Source organism: Ornithorhynchus anatinus, chromosome 4, assembly GCF_004115215.2.
Source record: "Ornithorhynchus anatinus isolate Pmale09 chromosome 4, mOrnAna1.pri.v4, whole genome shotgun sequence".
Classification (NCBI taxonomy): Eukaryota; Metazoa; Chordata; class Mammalia; order Monotremata; family Ornithorhynchidae; genus Ornithorhynchus; species Ornithorhynchus anatinus.
In genome coordinates this window covers 98,818,098-98,838,148 of record NC_041731.1, presented here as the reverse complement: position 1 = coordinate 98,838,148, position 20,051 = coordinate 98,818,098, and the positions used below count along the sequence as shown (strand labels likewise).

The 20,051-nt window shown below is 44.2% G+C and overlaps 1 protein-coding gene across 1 annotated transcript; it reads right to left on the bottom strand.

The window, feature by feature from the left end:
* Positions 1 to 892: 892 nt before the first annotated feature.
* On the bottom strand, positions 893 to 19,902 carry LOC100090725 (guanylate-binding protein 1-like). The gene is made up of 11 exons (XM_029064159.2): positions 19,695 to 19,902; positions 11,935 to 12,146; positions 10,838 to 10,965; positions 10,120 to 10,229; positions 9,723 to 9,919; positions 9,108 to 9,350; positions 6,317 to 6,594; positions 5,284 to 5,496; positions 3,829 to 3,931; positions 2,998 to 3,191; positions 893 to 1,821 (listed from the first exon to the last, which is right to left on the bottom strand). The coding sequence occupies exons 2-11, from the start codon at positions 12,125 to 12,127 to the stop codon at positions 1,699 to 1,701; spliced, it is 1,782 nt and encodes a 593-aa protein (XP_028919992.1). The 5' UTR covers positions 12,128 to 12,146; positions 19,695 to 19,902; the 3' UTR covers positions 893 to 1,698.
* Between the last annotated feature and the right edge of the window lie 149 nt (positions 19,903 to 20,051).

Below are 20,051 nucleotides of genomic sequence, written 5' to 3'. Positions count from 1 at the left end.
CAGGAGGACATCCAAGGAGAGATATCTTGAGGCAGGAGCAAATGTTAGACTGGAGAGAGGGAGTGAGATCAGGACTGGAGGTGTAGGTTTGGATCTCATCAGCATAGAGTTGGTAGTTGATCAGTAATAATAATTTTTAGTATCCTTAGCATGAATGTATATATTGATCAGTTCCATTTATTTCTTCATTTATTCCTTCATTCATTCATTCATTTTTGTTTGTTTTTGTTTTAAACAGTTATACCTAGATAGATATTTGTGCTATATAAGTGGTAACTATCTGCCTCTGGAGAGAGGGAGAGTGATCAGGACTGGAGTTGTAGGTTTGGATATCATCAGCGTAGAGGTGATAGTTGATCATTAATAATAATTATATCCTTAGCATTAATGTATATATTGATCTGTTCCATTTATTTATTTCATTTATTTATTCATTCATTTTTGTTTGTTTTTGTTTTAAACAGTTTTATCAAAAGAGATATTTGTGATATATAATTGGTGTCCATCTGCCTTCTTCACTACATCTTGTGATCCATGAGGGCAGGGATTTTGGCTTCTCCTTTAATTGTATGCTCCAAAGTACAGTAGGCATTCAATAATGCTTGAGGTATTTATTAAGAACTTAATCAATCATATTTATTGAGTGCTAACTGTGTGTGGAGCACTGTACTCACTACTTGGGAGATTATAATAGAACAATATAACCGAGTTGCTGGACCTGTTCCCCGCCCATAATATGTCTACAGTCTAGAGGGGGAAACCAAGCACTGTGCTAAGTGTTGGGTGGTGTTTAAATTGCCCCCCACTCTTCCCTCCCCATTCAACTCAGGGGTGGTGGGTTCAGGTTTGGGTTCCATGGACACCGCTGAGAATAGCACAAACCACACGGAGATCAGTCTAGCAACACTACACATCTTTACTAGAGAGCTCATGCCGGCGCAGAATAATCCAGAGAGTCACAGAGAAATAATAGCCAATTCGGGCTCATCCTGTGCCACGGGGGACCACCGTAGCATGTCATCACGCTGAATCCTTGCTCGCTATTGCCTGCCGTCCTTGGTCCAAGAAGAAGTGGGTCAGCTGCAGAAGCTCGCTGTTCTTTTATACCAGCTCAACAACTAAAGGCCTCTAGACTGGAAGCTTTGGTGGGTAGGGAATGTGTCCATTAGATTGTTAGATTAGACACTCCCAAGCAGTAAATACAGTGCTCTGCACACAGTAAACACTCAATAAATACCTTTGATTGATTCTTAGAGGAAGGTCTCTGTGGGAATTGTGGAGATGAGTGCCATCAAGTATTTACTTGCGGTACCAAGAGAGGGGAATTTTTTTTTCTGTATTTTTATTATGGTATGGTCAAGTACTTACAATGTGCCAGGCACTGTTCCAAGCCCAAGGGTAGATACAAAGAACACAGGTTGGCCACAGTCGATGTCCCACATAGGGCTCAAAATGATATTCCCATCTTACAGATGAAGGAACTGAGGCACAGAGAAGTGAAGTGATTTGCCCATAGTAAGTGTTCAGTAAATATAATTGACTTAATGTTGGTAAATTGCTGGTATCTGCACTGAAAAATGTAAATATGATGCATGGTTTGCGTGTCTTAGCATATACTGATTATTATTATTTTGAGTGTTAAAAGTTTTCCATTGGAATTTCTCTGTAGAACTGGTTGAAAAAGGGTGAAAAAGATCTTCAGAGTATGACACAATGTGATGACTTGCGAACATTATCGATCTGCTCATGGAGATAGATAATCTGATCCTCTAGTTGTTTTTTTTCATATTCGAGCCCTTCTTGCATTAATTTTTCCTGCTCCTGTGAAAACATAAAAGGAATCTAAGAACTTGAGATAACAAGAGCAGAGATAAAATCCCATAGAATCTCCCCCTGGTCTCTCACCACTAACCAATTCAAACACCCTCAACCCAGAAGAGTAAAAAAAGACTATTGCTGGATTGAGGATGATGTATAATAATAATAATATTCATTAAATGCTTATTATGTGCCAAGCACTGTATTAAGCCCTGGAGTGGATACAAGGTAATCAGTTTGGACATAATTATCACCAAGATCCGCCCTTTCCTCTCCACCCAAACGGCTATTTTACTGGTACAGGCTCTCATAATATCCCGGCTGGATTATTGTGTCAGCTTTCTCTCTGATCTCCCTTCCTCCTTTCTCTCCCTGCTCCAGTCTATTCTTCACTCCGCTGCCCGGCTCATCTTCCCACAGAAACGCTCTGGGCATGTCACTCCCCTTCTTAAAAACCTCCAGTGGTTGCCTATCGACCTCTGCACGAAACAAAAACTTCTCACTCTAGGCTTCGAGGCTCTCCATCACCTCGCCCCTGCTACCTCTCCTCCCTTCTCTCTTTCCACTGCCCACCCCGCACGCTCCACTCCTCTGCCGCCCACCTCCTCACCGTCCCCTGTTCTCACCTATCCTGCCATCGAGCCCTGGCCCACGTCCTCCCATGGTCCTGGAACGCCCTCCCCCCTCACCTCCGCCAAACTAATTCTCTTCCCCTCTTCAAAACCCTACTTAGAGCTCACCTCCTTCATGAGGCCTTCCCAGACTGAGTTCCCCTTTTCCCTCTGCTCCCTCTGCTCCCCCTTTACACCCCCTTCACCTCTCCTCAGCTAAGCCCTCTTTTACCCCCTTTCCCTCTGCTCCTTGCCCTCTCCCTTCCCATCACCCCAGCACTGTACTCATCTGCTCAACTGTATATATTTTCATTACTCTATTTATTTTGTTAATGAGATGTACATCACCTTGATTCTATTTATTTGCTATTGTTTTAATGAGATGTTCATCCATCCCCTTGATTCTATTTATTGCTATTGTTTTTGTCTGTCTCCCCCGATTAGACTGTAAGCCCGTCAAAAGGCAGGGACTGTCTCTATCTGTTACCGATTTGTACATTCCAAGCGTTTAGTACAGTGCTCTGCACATAGTAAGCGCTCAATAAATGCTATTGAATGAATGAATTACCTCCAGTTTCAAATTTAAGACCTTCTCTTGCTCTGTCATCATCTGCTGCTTCTCCTCTTCCATCTTCTGGGTCAGTTGTGTCAAATGTTCCTGGTGACTTTTCTCCTTCTGCTCCAGTATTTGCTGATTCTTCTCCTGCATTTCCTGGAGCTGCTTGGCTGCCTGCTCTGCAGCCTCAGCTTTTGCCTTTTCCACTGATGGGAAAACAAAAAGTGCAGAAATCAACTACTGCTTGCTCTTACTTAAACTGTGAACACTTGTAGGACAGGGAGTGTGTCTAATGGTATAAACTTGCATTTGCCTAAGGGGTTAGAATAGTGCTTGACATGTAGTAGGTGCTTAACAAATACCATTAAAAAAATACTCCACTGTGCCTGCCTCCTATCCCTTTATTTGGTAGGCCTCCTCCTTGGATGGAGCAATCTTTTCTGGGCAGCCCTTAAAGATTTCCCTCAGAAAGTCTGTAACCAGTAGACAACAAAATGCATATGCCTTGAGTCAGAGTTAAGGAGAAGACAGAATTCTAAGTAGCCCAAGGGAATCACGTCCTGGTAAATCAAAAGCCCTAAGACTTAATGTCATCTAAGGCTCCTTTCATAAAAATATCTTGATTTTTTTTCTAAAGCAATTCCACACAATAAACTCATCGGGTTGGATCGTGACAGGGGTCATTATAATTTACGGATGAGGAGTCTGAGGTTTGGAAAATAAGTGATTAGCAAGAGTCATAGTGCAGGCCACAAGCCTGAATGAGAAGTAGAACCCAGTTCTCTGGACTCTCTTACCCATGCTTCCTCCACAAGACCACATTCCCATTCATCAGCTCCTTACCTGCAATCTCCTTCTCCTTTTCTGAGAGCAGTATATCTGCCTGTAATATTGATTCCTCTATAGCATCATTGGACTGCAAATATTTTAGAAGTGTCTCCTTGGCCTGGACACGGGGAGGCAATCAGTCAGAAATGCAAAATAGTGAGTTGGGGTTAAAAAAAAAGACTTTTTTAGTTGGGGTTGTCAGATGGTATGACTCCCCCTTTTCATTGCCTTGTTGTTCCTCTTTCCCAGAACCATCCCACCTGTGAGCTCATTATGGGCAAGGAACGTGTCTGCTAAGTCTTCTGTATTGTACTCTCCCAAGAGCTATGTACGGTGTTCTGCACACGGTAAGCACTCAATAACTACCACTGATTGATGGACTGATTTTTGAGTGACACGGTTCCTGCCTCCCTCCTGAACACCTTTCTGGAATTCATTCACTCATTCTATATTATTTATTGAGCACTTACTATGTGCAGAGCACGGGCCTGGTGTCAGGTCTTAGAAAAGAGTCAAGTCGAAGCAGCACAGACAAGGGAGTTATCACTGTAATAGCAATGCAGATCTGTATGGGTGAGGACAGACGGAGTCTGTTGCTGTAAAAGCAAGTTCGGCCTTGACAGCCACAGAGGTAAGAGGAACAGTCTATTATAGGTCGGGGCGGGACACTTGGTGGTAGTGACAGGAGAGCAAATCAGGTGTGAGTCCCCATCTCTGAAGTTGTTCTAATAATCCTGTTTCTCACTTCTGATCGTGACCAGTGGATGATTCTGTGATCTCGGTTTTTTGCTTATGTTCTTGACGGTGCATGATTTTTGTTTTCCTGCTTTATCTCGTTTTCACAGATGGGAGGGTTGGGCGAAGGGGCTTATGCAAGGTTAAATTACAGCATATAAAATAAGGTTAAGTCAGAACACATAAAATGGATTCCAAAAGGCTAAGATGGAATTGCCTCATCTTGAGTCAGTTTCCACACCAGCAACAGACCACTCTTCTCTATTCCACTGTATTTCATCCAGGTGAACCTGACTTCAAACGAAGACAGTTCCACATAGAGACAGGCTCGTATCGAATTTGAAAGTTCGTAAATTCCCCTTTTGAACAGACAAAGTAATGTTTTCCTGGGATTAATACCCACCTGGCACATAGAAATCGTGTGAGCTGCAACATGGCCCCAGCAGCCAGGGATGAGCATTTCCCACTAATACGTTGCTCAATCAGTCAATGTCATTTGTTGAATATTTACTGTGAGCAGAGCACTGTACTAAGCATTTGTGAGAGTACAATATAACAGAACCGATAGATACATTCCCTGCCCGCAGCAAGCTCCTCTGTCAGACAGAAAAAAATGGAGGTTCACCCAAACATTTCATGGACCAGGTCGGAACTGACTGCTACAGGATTCAGATCAAAGAAGAGCTACTCACAGGCAGTCCCCAGGACCAAAATAGCAAGTGAGAGCTCGCTCACCTGCAGCCCTTTGTTTGGCTCCTCGTTATATTTCATCTTGAGTTTTTGTTTCATCTGATGGAAGTGGCTGTATCCTCCTGGTTTGGAAAAAGCCCCTATCTTTGACTCCTCCTCCAGAGGTTGGAAAATTTTCTGAATCAAGGCCCAGCAATAGTCAGCTGACATTTTCTCATTCTTCATATAGAAGTCTTCCTTCTTTTCTAACAGCTGGTTCTACATTGAAACAAAAGGCAGATGTGGAGGAAAGGTGACTATAAAGACCAAAAAAAGCAGCTTCTCATTTAGACTTTCTGAAAATGTGTTCATTAGTGAAAATAAAATCTAGGTGTGGACACAAGTTTAGAAGCAGCATGGCCTCGTGGAAAGAGTATGGGTCTGGGGAAGAACTGGATCCCTGCTTTGTCACTTGCTTACTGTGTGACCTTGGGCAAGTCACTTAACTTCTCTGTGTCTCATTTACCTGTTCTGTAAAAAGGGGATTTAGACTGAACACTATGTGGGACAACCTGATTCGCTTGTAATAATAATAATAATGGTGGTATTTGTTAAATGCTTACTATGTGAAAAGCACAGTTCTAAGCTGTGGGGGGGGGGGGTATACAAGGTGATCAGGTTGTCCCACGTGGGGCTCACAGTTTTAATCCCCATTTTACAGATGATGTAACTGAGGCACAGAGAAGTTAAGTGACTTGTATCTACCCCAGATCTGAGTACAGTGTGGGGCACATAATAAATGCTTACTTAACAAATACCAGCAGAAAAACAAAAAGTCTGTGAAGGTGGATCAGGACTGTGAGTCGTCTCCTGGAAGCAGTTCAATCCGGAAAGTTCTTCCCAATCTTCCACTGATCCCAAAACACTCTCAAAGCATTCTCCTCTGAGTGCTGAAGAGACAGTTTAGCCCAGATCAATAATTCCTCATTCCCTTTCCTTAAATGACCACTTCTCTAAAATAAGGTTTTCTTTTCACCTTTTCCATCCCATCCTTTCCCCCATACGGACCAAAGTGTCTATGTTGGAAGAGCAAAATTACCTTTAGCTCCTTCTGGAACCTTTGATCTTCATCCTTGAAGGAAAACTGCCTGAAGACCTCAAGGGCTTCCATCACACTGACCGCATCGAAGTTCAGCAGCTCTTGCAGGGTGTTTGTGGGTAACTTCAGTTGACTCATCCGATTCTCATAGCAGGCTACAGCCTTCTTAACTGCAGCTGAGTTCTCAATCTCTGCCAGGGCCAACACTGCATTCTCCACGCAGGGCACAGCACCACTGGAGACGACCTCTACGTAGGTCTCCACTAGGCTTTTCAGCCCTGGAAATAAAGATGAACGAGAAAGTCAGGGGAACAGGAATAACTTGAATGGTTAGCACTGGAGGGCTGACATCCTCAGAGAAAATGCCCACTGCTCATGATCTTCAGAGATGCCTTTTTTCATTCTGAGAAAAAAAGCATTGCCTTCACGATACTGGGGAACCCTGATTTAGACAAATATTCAATTAATATTCACCAAAGATCTTCAAGGTGCTGGACTCTGTATGAAGAGCTGTAGGTCTAAACAGCAACATATGCACAGCAGCGTGGTCTAATGGAAGGAGCACAGGCCTTGGAGTCAGTGGTCCTGGGTTCTAATCCCTGCTTCACCCCTTCCCTGCTGTAAGACCTTGGCTAAGTCGCTTAACTTCTCGGAGCCTCAGTTTTTTCATCTGTAAAATAGGGATTAAATAACTGTTCTCCACCCAATTTAGTCAGTGACAGGGACTGTGTCTGGTTGGATTATCTTGTGTCTCTCTCAGTGCTAACTACAGAGCTCGGCACTGTAAACTAGACTGTAAACTCACTGTGGTGAGGGAATGCTTCTGCCAACTGTGTTATTTTGTACTCTCCCAAGTGTATAGCACTCTTGATTGGCATATAGTAAATGCTTAAAAGATACCACAATTATAATGGTTATTTCTGAGACTTGGTGGTGGAGAAAATATTCACTGGACAGTAAAACCAGTAAAAGCTCCTTGAGGGAAGCAATCATATCCCAGCTCTGCCACTTGTCAGCTGTGTGACTGTGGGCAAGTCACTTAACTTCTCTGTGCCTCAGTTACCTTATCTGTAAAATGGGGATTAAGACTGTGAGCCTCACGTGGGACAACCTGATGACCCTGTATCTACCTCAGAGCTTAGAACAGTGCTCTGCACATAGTAAGCGCTTAACAAATACCAACATTATTATCTATCAAGGCAATTGTACTCTCAACTCAATTGTTTAGTACAGTGCTCTGCCCACACTGTGGCCTAGTGGATAGACTATAAGCCTGGAAGTCAGAAAGACCTGGGTTCTAATTCTGGATCCACAACATGTCTGCTGTGTGACCCTTGGACAAGTCACTTCACTTTTCTTGGCCTCAGTTGTCTCAAATCTAAAATAGGCATTAAGACTGTGAGCCCCATGTGGGACATGGACTGGGTCCAACTTGATTAGCTTGTATCAACCCCAGTGCTTAGTACAGTGTCTGGCACATAGTTAAGTGCTTAACAAATACCAAAAGTACCCTGAAAAAGTCCTCCATAAATATCACTGACTGATTTATTGATTGATCGATCAGACAATAGGAGTATCATGGAATCTTGTGGGTAGAAATTCCAAAGTCAACAAAAATATTGTAAGCCCTCTGAACTATAGACCTTGTGACCAGGACAAGGACAACAAGCTGAGAATAGTGGAAAAGAGCAAGTATCTGGGAGTCAGAGGACCTGGGGTCTAATCCCAGCTTCATCACTTGTCTGCTGTGTGACCTTGGGAAAGTCATTTAACCTCTCTGGGCCTCAATTCCCTCATCTGTCAAATGGAGTTTAAGACTGTGAGCCCCATGTGGAATGTGGACTGTTTTCAACCTGATTGTCCTGTATCTACACCAGAACTTAGTACAGTACCTGAGTTCATTGTCTGTAGGTAATGTGTCTGCTTGTTGATATATTGTACTCTCCCAAGCACTTAGAACAATGCTTTGCACACAGTAAGCATTCAATAAATATGTTTGGATGAATGAATGCCTGGCACATAGTAAGCACTTAATAAATACCCTTAAAAATGTCAATCATTCAAGCGATCGTATTCACTGAACACTTACCGTGTGCAGAGCAGTCTACTAAGCACTTGGGAGAGTACAGTATAACAGAGTTGATAAACATGTTTCTTGCCCACAAGCTTACAGTGTAGCGAGGGAAACAGCATTAGTATAAATGAAATTACATTAGTACTATGGGGTTGAGGGTGCGGGGTGAATAAAGAGAACAAATCTGGGTGACACCAAAGGGAGTGGAGAAAAGATTAGAAGAGTTACCAATCTGGCGTTGATGGTACTTCGGAGAGATATTAACTGTCTTCACATAGATTTTGGAACTCAGCAGGATAATAATAATAATAATAATGATGGTATTTGTTAAGCGCTTACTATGTGCCAAGCACTGTTCTAAGCGCTGGGGTAGATACAAGGTTTTCAGGTTGTTCCACATGGGGCTCACAGTCTTCATCCCCATTTTACAGATGAGGTAACTGAGGCACAAAGAAATCAAGGGACTTGTCCAAAGTCACAGAGCTGACAAGTGGTGGAGCTGGGATTAGAACCCACGACCTCTGATTCCCAAGCCCGGGCTCTTTCCACTAAGCCATGCTGCTTCCTGGGATAAAGAGTGGGGCGAGGTAATGAGATTTCTAGTTCTAAAACCCAATAAGAAAGAGTATGATAGGGCTTTCTCATCTCTATGCCAATGCTTCAAAATAGGTTGAAGTAGTAATAATATTAAAAAGTCTTGAGGTAAGGGAGACTTACGAGTGCCATTGATTACTACGCCCCCCTGAATCATCTTGGCCTTGGCATTTTGGAAGATGTAGGAGCAGAAGCATTCTGTCTGTTCCACAAACTCAGGTTCCAGTTCATTTTCCTGGAGCTCTTCGAGCTTAGGAAGATTTTTCCTGGTTGTAGGTTGAGCAAAGATAAAACACTTCTTGGTCGGAAAGTACTTCACAATGCACCTCTGGGGCAGATTATGCATTCTGGTTTTCTCCACAGTCTCTGAGGGAGGAGAAACAGCAAGGTTGTAAAATTAAAGCAAGGTGGGTCACCTGATCCAAGCTCTGTCCATTTCCTGCATTTCTTTAGGTCTCATCCAACATAGTTTCATATCCTGTAGAGGGCAAGTTTAGGAGTGGCTAATCACTGGACAGAGAAAAACAGAAAGAATGGGACTGGAATGGTTCCTAAATCCTGAAAGAGGAGTACTGAAGTCCAAACTTCTGGCTATTTATTCCAAAATTGGACAAACTCTGCTCTCAGAATAAAGGAGTGCTGCTGGAAAATTTTATATTTTGGCCAGATCTGAGCCCTATTCATTCTTTTCCTGAGGGTCACTACTCAATCTGAGAATCCCACCCATGACCCAAGGACCTCTCTTTATTTGTAGGGCATTCTCCAGGTACTCGTCTTCAGTGATGGGGTGACCGTCTAGGTTCAGCTCCAAGGTGAAATCGCGCACAGTCCACACAAAATCTGGGAAGAAGCTCACGAATTCTGCCGAGTCATCTACCCCATCAAGACTGGGCCCAGCTCTGGTCCTGATGTGTTTTGTCAACTCTGACACATAGCTGGGGATCCAGCTAAGGAAAAGAGGGAGAAAAAGCCACGTCCTATCATCCGTCTTTACATCCTCTGCTCCCCCGTATCCTTAATCACCTCCATACTGCTTCTTGCTCTGTTATATTGATTCAGGAGAAGGACAACTAAGGAGGAGTGAATCAAACATTGTCCGGCTTCGGTGATTTCCCTGAAAACACTGAAAGGATACTGGAGCTGGTCCATGGCCTGCTGATTGATAGTTCCCACGCTGTTGTACACAAGTGTGCTGCTCAGGAGAACAGCCAAGATAAAGATCCAGGTCTCATTCTTGGGATTCCCCTACAAAGCAGAACAAACCTTTGGATGTGACCAAATACCACGCCCAAGCACTTCCCAGATCCCGAGAACGAATGCTTGGTGCGTGAAGGTCCGTCAGGGTAGGATGGGACAGGAGTAAAAACCCCGGGATCCTGATTGAGAGAAACAAAATAAATGGACCTTTTCTGGAAATGAACTACATTTGTGTCAATAACTCTGGGTAATGTCCATTTGCTTTGCTTCATGTTGAAGCAGCATTGTCTAATGGTTAGAGCATAGGCCTGGAAGGACCCGGGTTCTAATCCCAACTTCACCGTTCATCTGCTGTGTGACTTGAGCAAGTCACTTCACTTCTCTGTACCTCAATCACCTCATCTGTAAAATGGGGATTAAGACTGTGAGCCTCTGGTGGTACATGGACTGTGTCTAACCTGATTAGCTTTTAAGTACCCCAGCACTTAGTACAGTGCCTGGCACAAAGTAAACGCTTAATAAATACCATGAAAAATACATTTAGTGAAAAATAGGTTAATCTGTATCCAATCCAAGGAGGCCTATATCTAGAGAAGCTGCAATTTAGAGGAGGGGGTTGAGCCAGAAATGAGGATGATGGTCTCCTGCTTCCTCACCTTCTCCACATCTCCCAGCCCCTCAGTGTCCAGCAGAACCAGAGTGAGGTTTTCCTTTGTGGGATGAGGAACACACCACATCCAGATTCCCTTGGTGTGAGACTGCACTGTGGAGCCCAGAGAGAAGCCTGCAAAGGAAAATGGAAAACTGCATGCACAATGAAGCCACATGGGCTCTGGGCACTATTGAGCACTGGGTGACTGTTGTTTGCCAATCTTTGCTGTTAGTACATGGGAAATACCCCATCCTGGGGTGAGGAAAAAAATAAGGGGGAAAAATATAGTTGATGATAAGAGAGGGTCTGAGTTGATCTACAGTTCCAGGGTTGTTTTATTGCCACTGGAGCAAAGGGAATTAACCCAGGAGTTCATCCAGTTACAGTCTTGGCTGCCAATTCAAAGAGCAACAAAGACTTGTGAGAAGGTTTGCACTTCTTTCCCTAGAAAAATACCCCAGCCTTAATAATGATTTTAAAGTATATCCCAAGAGTTAGCCACGTCATCTTTACCTCATTTCCTCTCTTCAGTGGAAGAATCTTGACTCTTCCTAAAGCATGGCCTAGTGGAAAGCTTGTGAGAAACTTTACCCTTCTTTCCATAGAAAAATACCCCATCCCTAATAATGATCTTAAAGTGTATCCCAAGAGTCATCCAGTTCAACTCTGCCTCACTTCCTCTCCACAGTGGAAGAGTCTTGACTCTTCCCAATGTATGGTCTAGTAGAAAGAGCGCAGGCCTAGGAGTCACAGGACCTGGATTCTAATCCCAGCTCTGCCACTTTTCTGCTGTATGACCTTGGGCAAGTCACTTCACTTCCCTGAGCCTAATCTGTAAAATGGGGATTAAATCCTGCTCCTAATTAGACTGTGACCCCCATGTGGGACAGGGACTGCAGCCAACCTGATTATCTTGTATTTACCCCAGTGCTTAGTAAAGTTCTTGGCACACAGTAATTGCTTAACAATCACCATAATTATTAACAAAATCTGAAGCTAAGGGTAAGGAGGAACTGTCTGTTACTATTTGTTTTCCAGATGGCTGAGGCCCTTCAGGAGATCTCTGAGTGAAAGAATGCTGTAGCTGAGCAGGCTACTCACCCTTCTTCTGTCCTGCCAGCTTGTTCATCAGGTAGGATTTTCCAGTGCGATACAGGCCCACGATGGTCACCACCACCACAGACTGGGAAATGTCAGACAGGATGGCCAACGCCTTCTGATTCACTGTCAGCTGGCCATTGATGGAGTTCTCAATTAGGCACAGGGGAGCGGGCATGATCTCCTTGGTGGCCATGATTTATGGGATGGGTAACCTGGAAACACAAAGGAGATGCTCAGATTAGGAAGCGGCACTAACGATTCATTACCCGGGTTTATTCCCAGGCCATATTCCTCCTGAGGTTTGTGACTCTCAGTGCGTGGGTCAACGTAGGAGTCGCTTTTTGTGTAGGGAAATGCAAAATAATATCCCATAGTCTCCAGTCTCTTCCCTCCTCATTTTCCGTCAAATTGGACTGCAAGATCTTGAAGGGTGTGACCGCATCTTTATTTCTATTTTATGTTTTCCATGCATTTCTATGTAGAGTGACAATGTGCTGCTTATGATGTAGTCGTGATTTTTTTAAAAAATGGTGTTTGTTAAGGTGCTTACTATGTACCAGGCACTGTACTAAGCGGGGGGGGGGGGGGCGGTGGGGGGTAGATTCAAGATAAATCAGGTTGGATGCAGTCCATGGCCCAATTCTTGTTAACAATCTTAATCCCCAATTTACAGATGAGGTAACTGAGGCCCAGAGAAGTGAAGCGACTTGTCCAAAGTCACGCGGCATAGAAATGGCGGAGCCGGGATAAGAACCCAGGTCCTTTTGACTACCAGAGCTGTGCTCTATCCACTAGGCAACACTGCTTTCCCCCTCCTTACCTTACCTCTCTGATTCTTTACCAAAACCCATCCCACATACCTCACTCCTCTAATGCCAACCTACTCACTGTACTTAGATCTCATCTATCTTACTGCTGACCCCTTGCCCACATCCTGCTACTGGCCGGGAACTCCCTTCCCCTTTATATCCAACAGACAGTCACTCTCCCCACCTTCAAAACCTCATTAAAATTATATCTCCTCCAACGGGCCTTCTCCAACTAAGACCTCATTTCCTTTTTTTTTTTAAAAGTGTCATCTGTTAAGCACTTACTATGTGCCAGGCACTGTATTGAGTACTGAGGCAGATGCAAGCTAATCTGGTTGAATACAGTCCACGTTCCCCATGGAGCTCACAGTATTAATCCCTATTTTATAGAAGAGGTAACTGAGACCCAGAGAAGTCAAGTGAATAGCCTAGGGTCTCACAGCGGCCAAGTGATGGAGCTGGGAGTAGAACCCAGATATTCTGATTCCCAGGATTGTGCACTACCCACTAGGCCATGCTGATTCCTCTTCTCCTGCTCCCTTTTGCATCGCCCTTGCACATGGATCTGTACCCTTCATTCACCCCATACTCAGCCCCACAGAACCTACGTACATATTTGTAATTTATTTATATTGTCCGTCTCCCCTTCTAGACTTGCTGTGGTCAGGGAACATGCCTATCATTGTTATAGTGTACTCTCCCAAGTGCTTAGTATAGTGCTCTGCACACAGTAAGTGCTCAATAAATGCAATTGATCAATTGATCTCAAGAGAAGATCTCTGGCCTTTTCTTAGAGTTCACCCGTCCAGCTGTGCTTCCAACTTCATCCCTTCACACCTCAAAACCTTTGCCCCCTCAATTCTTCCTTCCCTGATCACCATCTTCAGACACTCACTGTGCAGTAGCTCCTTCCCCTCTGCTTTCAAACATGCCCAGGTATCCCCTATCCTAAAACTTCCTTTGACTCTACTGCACCCCTCCTACCACTACTCTCCAAATTCCTTGAACAAGAAGTTTACATGGGCTGCCTCCATTTTCTCTCCTCCAATTTTCTCCTTGATCCCCTCCAATCTGGCTCCCTCCCCTTTATTCCTCAGAAACTGCCCTTGCTAAGGTCATCAATGGCCTCTTTCTTTCCAAATCCACTGGCCTCTACTCCAGCCTAATCCTCCTCGAATTCTCACCCCCTTTTCCTGGAAACATTATGTAACCTCGGCTTCACTTAACCTCCGCTTCACTGACACTTGTCCTCTCCTGGTTCTCCTCCTCCTAATAATAATAATGATCGTGGTACTTCTTAAGCACTTTACTTTGTGCCAAACACTGTTCTGCCAAACTCTGTGAGCCACATGGGTCTCACAGTCTTAATCCCCATTTTACAGATGAGGTAACTGAGGCACAGAGAAGTTAATTGACTTGACCATACGGTAGACATGTGGCAGAGCTGGGATTAGAACCCATGTCCTCTGACTTCCGGGCCCATGCTCTTTCTGCTAGGCCATGCTGCTTCTCATCCTATCTCAGCATATCTCTGGCTGCTCATTTTTAGTCTCTTTTGCAGACTCCTCCTTGGCTCCTGCCCTCAATCAATGGGAGTCCCTCAAGGCTCACTTATGAGACACTTTTATTCTCCATAGACACCCACTCCCTTGGAGGACTCGTTCTCTCCCATGGCTTCAACGACCATTTCTAAGCAGATGATTCCCAAATTTACCTCTCCAGATCTGATTTCTCTCTCATTTTCTTGCATTTCCTCCTGCCTTCAGGATCTCTCTACTTAGATGTCCCACAGGCACCTCAACCTTAACATGGGCAGAAGAAAACTCACCTTCCCACGCAAATCTGCTCTTCCCACTGGCTTTCCCAGTATTGTAGACATTACCCTCTCCCCGCCCACCGTATCACAAGCCCATCTTATCTTGGCACTATCCTCGACTTATCTTTCTCATTTAATCCAAATTTTCTTTTGCTGGTAAGATTCACCAAATCCTGTCGGTTCTACCTCTGCAAAAGCTGTAGAATCCACCCTTTTCTCTCCACCCTCTAGGCTGTAAGCTTTCTGTGGGCAGAGAATCTGTCTACCAGCTCTGTTATATGATACTCTCCCAAGCATTTAGGACAATGCTCCGCCCACAGTAAGTGCTCAATCAATGACATCGATTGATCCATCGATCGATCCAAACTGCTACCACATTGTTCCAAGCTCTCTCATGGGGTTCACTGTCTAGGCGGGTGAGATTATAGATATTTAATCCTTATTTAACCCCTGAGGAAACTGAGGCATAGAGTGTTAAGTGATTTGTTAAGGTCACACAACAGGAAAGTAGTAGATCTGGGTTTCGAACCCCATATCCCCTGACTCTCAGGCTCATGCTCTTTTCATCAGGCCATCTTGCTCTCTCAGATCACACATCATAGTGTAGCCCAGCAGATATGCTCTTGGCTAATCTGGTTCTCCTCCCACTTCGACCCAGCCTGGACTTTTCACTCCTCTAACACCAACTTACTTACTGTGCCTTGATCTCATCTCTCTTGCCATCCAGCTGTTGCTCATATCCTCCCTCCTGTTTGGAGCTCCCCACCCCCTCATATAATAATAATTATAATAATAATAGTAATATTTGTTAAATGCTTACTATGAGTCAAGCACTGGTCTAAGCATAGGGGCAGATACAAGCTAATCAAGTTAGAAGCAGTCCCTGTCCCGCATGGGGTTCACAGTCTTAATCCCCATTTAAAAATGAGGGAACTGAAGCCCAGAGAAGGTAAGTTACTTGCCCAAGATCACCCAGGAGACAAATGGCAGAGCCAGAATTAGAACCCAGGTTCTCCTGACTCCCAATCCCAGCTCTATCCACTAGGCCATTATGCTTCTCTTATATTCACTAGACCACCAGTCTTTCCATCTTCAAAGCCCTATAAACATCATATTTCCTCCAGAAATCTTTCCCTAACTAGCTTCATCTTCCCAGCTCTTCTCCCAGCTATGCATTTGGTTCTGTTCCTAATGAGCATGTTGATATCCACTCCCTCCCCAACCCCACAGCACTTATGTAGATTTCTACTGCTTCCCAATCTACAGTTGTTTTTAATATCTGTCTCCTCCACTAGAATGTCACTCTTTGAAGGCAGGGGTCGTGCCTAACAACTCTATTGGGAAGCAGTGTGACCTAATGGACAGAGCATGGGCCTGGGAATTTAATCCAACCTCTGCCTCTTATTGTGGGACTTGTGGTTAGAGAACACGTCTGCTGATTCCGTAGGGAAGCAGCATGGCCTAGTGGATAGAACACGGGCCTGGGAGTCAGAAGGTCATGGGTTCTAATCCCAACTCTGCCACTTGTCTGCTGTGTGACCTTGACCAAATCAATTCTCTGGGCCTCAGTTCCCTCATCTGTAGAATGAGGATAAAGGCTATGAATCCTATGTGGGACAGGAAGGGAGGAGTGAAGTGTCCAACCCAATTATCTTGTACCTACCCCAATGCTTAGTGAAGTGTCTGGCAAATAGTAAGTGCTTAACATATACCATAATTATTATTATTATTATTACACTCTCAAGTGATCTGCATATAGTAAGTGCTCAATAAATACCGTTGATTGATTGACTGATTCTCTATGCCCCAGTTTCTTCGGTTGTAAAATGTCCCCTCCTTTCTTCCCTCCCTAACCACTATCTTCAACTGTTTGCTCTCCAAAAGCTTCTTCCCCACTGCTTTCAAACATGTCCTTGTTTCCCCTATACTAAAAAAACCCTCCCTTGACTCCACGATTCCCTCCAGTTATCATCCCATCTCTCTCCTACCATTTCTCTCCAAACTCCTTGAGAGAGTTGTCGACACCTGCTGTCTCAAATTCTTCTCCTCCAGTTCTCTCCCCGACCCTCTCCAATCTGGCTTCTGTCCCCTTCGCTCCCCAGAAACCACCCTCTCAAAAGTCACCAATGATCTTCTTGCCAAATCCAACGGCCTCTACTCCATCTTAATCCTCCTCAACCTCTCAGCTGTTTTAGACACTGTGGACCACCCCCTTCTCCTGGAAACATTTCCCAACCTTGGCTTCACTGATACTGTCCTCTCCTGGTTCTCCTCTTATCTCTCTGGTCACTCATTTTCAATCTCCTTCATGGGCTCCTCCTCTACCACCCACCCTCTACCTGTGTTGGTTCCTCAAGGTTCAGTTCTGAGTCACCTTCTATTCTCTATCTCCATCTACTCCCTTGGAGAACTCATTCATTCCCTTGGCTTCAACTACTATCTCTATGCGAATGACACCAAAATCTACATCTCCAACCCTGATCTCTGCAGTCTCGCATTTCCTTCTGCCTTCAAGACATCTCTACTTAGATGTCCTCCCATCACCTCAAGCTTAATGTGCCCCAAACAGAGCTCCTTCTCTTCCCTTCCAACCCTTGTCCTCCCTGTGATTTTCCCATCACTGTAGACAGCACCACCATCTATCTGTACAGCACCACTGTAACCTTGGCTCTATCCTTGATTCCTCTCTCTCATTCAACCCACGTAGTCAATCCGTCACAAAATCCTGTCAGTTCCACCTTCACAACATGGCTAAAATCCGCCCTTTCCTCTCCATCCAAATGGCTACCATGTTAATACAATCACTTAACCCCTCACGCCTTGATTACCGTATCAGCCGCCTCGCTGACCTCCCTGCCACCTGTCTGTCCCCACTCCAGTCCATACTTCATTCTGCTGCCCAGATCATTTTTCTACAGAAACGTTCAGGACATGTTTCCCATCTCCTCAAGAAACTCCAGTGGTTGCCCATCCACCTCCGCATCAAACAAAAACTTCTCACCATTGGCTTTAAAGGACTCAATCGCCTCTCCCCTTTCTCCCACACCACTTTATGCTTCTACTACAACCCAGAACGTGCACACCTCACTCCTCTAATGCTAACTTTCTCACTGTAACCCCATCTCATCTATCTCGCCACCTGCCCCTCACCCACGTCCTTCTTCTGGGCTGGAAACCCCCCTCCACCCAAGTCTGACAGATAATCACTCTTCCCCCACCCCCTTCAAAGCCTTATTGAAGGCTCATGTCCTCCAAGAGGTTTTTTCTGACTAAGCCCCCTTCCCTCGTCTCGTGATCCCTCTGCGTAGCCCTGACTTGATCCCTTTATGTATCCCTCCTCCCAGCCGAACAGCACTTTTGTACATATCTGTAATTTATGTATATGACTGTCTGTCTCCCCCTCTAGACTGTAAACTTGTCGTGGGCAGGGAATGGGTCTGTTTATTGATGTATTGTACTCTCCCAAGTGCTTAGTACAGTGTTGTGCACACAGTAAGCACTCAATAAATCTGAGTGCCCGTCTCAGACCTAAGAGAGTTTTTTGACTCTATTAAACTCCCTGAGACCTAACCTCCCTCATGTTTGAGGCTTTGCCCAAAGGCAGGAGACTCTGAAACTCCATTTTACACCCTCTGTATAGCGACATTGGGTAACAGAAACCTCTGCTCCTCACAGCCATTTTACAGCAGCCTCTGCCACCATTTCACAGAAGGCTGACTTGCTCCCTTTATTCATCCCCCCTCAGCCCCACAACACTTATGTACACATTCGTTATTTATCTGTTACTTATTTATATTAATGTCTCTCTCCCTATGTAGACTGGTTGTAGGCAGGGAATGTATCTGTTATATTGTTATATTGTACATTCCCAAGTGCTTAGTACATTGCTCTGCATTCATTCATTCAGCTGAATTTTTGAGTGCTTACTGTGTGCAGAGCACTGTACTTCAGCGCTTGGAAAATACATTTCAGCAGTAGAGACAATCCCTGTCCATAGCGGGCTTATAGTTTAGAAGGAGGGAGACAGACATCAAAACAAGTAAACAGACATCAATATAAAAAAAATAGAATTATAGAGATATACATAACAAATCAAGTAAACATGGATCAACATAAATAAATAAAATTGTATATATATATATGTACATAAGTGCAGTGGGGTGGGGAGAGGGGAAGAACAAAGGGAGCGAGTAGAGGTGATGCAGAAGGAAGAGGGAGCTAAGGAAAAGGGGGGCTTAGTCCGGGAAGGCTTCTTGGAGGAGGTGAGCCTTCAGTAGGTCTTTGAAGGAAAGGGGGAAGGGTGGATGGTGGGACAGGCAAGATCAAGGCCCAGTGAGAAGGTTAGCACCATTTCATCCCACCTCTGCAACCTGTCAGCTGTGTGACTGTGGGCAAGTCACTTAACTTGTCTGTGCCTCAGTTACCTCATCTGTAAAATGGGGATTAAGACTGTGAGCCCCACGTGTGACAACCTGATTACTCTGTATCTACCCCAGCGCTTAGAACAGTGCTCTGCACATAGTAAGCGCTTAAGAAATACCAACATTATTATTATTATTTATTCATTTATTCATTCATTCAATCATATTTATTGAGCGCTTACTATGTGCAAAGCACTGTCCTAAGCCTTGGAATGTACAATTCGGCAACAGATAGAGACGATCCCAACAACGGGCTCACAGTCTTAAAAGGGGAGACAGGCAACAAAACAAGTAGTCGGGCATCAGTACCATCAAGATAAATAGAATCATAGATATATACACCAGAGGAACAGAAAGATAATCTAGGCAGCAGAGTAATACATATGATTAATTGACTGGATTTAATACATGTTCTCACTCCTATTTAGACTGTGAGACCCATGTGGCCTAGGGACTGTATCCAACCTGATTAGCTTGTATCTACCCCAGGACTTAGTACAGCACATAGTAAGAACTTAAGAAATACCATTTAAAAAAATTGACAACCAATCATTCTTAGGCTGTTTGGGCAGTGATTAATAATGTTTCCCTGAAAAAGACTTGGACTTGGGAAGGTAAGGCGGGGGTAAGGAAATCGAAGCGTAGGAGACAGAAGAAGAAAGGAAAGCCTCTGGTTTAGAAAGTTTCTTAGAGAAATTAGAAAGCATTTCCTACCAGTTCCACTTTGCTTCAAACTGATTGTTTCCTCATAGCCACAGGCCTTTTCCACAATGGATTTTTGCTCCTCTTGCTTTCTTTACACTTTGTTTTTCCTTTCCAGTCTTGGAGATCCTTCACTCTCTTTGTTTGTTCTGCTTCTGAAGACTGCCCCTCTGTCATGAGTCCTTTCAGGATTTCAAAGCTGAATGACAGTTACACTTGAGAGGAAGGTGAAACTGAGAGTAAATTAGATGCATGCTTTAAGCCAGTGAACAGTACAGGGACTACAGCGTAGATGCAGAAACATGCGTGACAGAATAAAAGGAAAAAAATTGAAACAAAATAATCTTTTTTGATTTGTTTTGTTTTGCT

Coding starts and splice junctions, on each gene's coding strand:
- LOC100090725 (XM_029064159.2), bottom strand. CDS start 12,127: ATGGCCACCAAGGAGATCATGCCCGCTCCCCTGTGCCTAATTGAGAAC. Junction 5,497..6,316: donor GGTTCCAGAAGGAGCTAAAG/GTAATTTTGCTC, acceptor GTTTCAATGTAG/AACCAGCTGTTAGAAAAGAA. Junction 3,932..5,283: donor AGCCAAACAAAGGGCTGCAG/GTGAGCGAGCTC, acceptor CCCCGTGTCCAG/GCCAAGGAGACACTTCTAAA.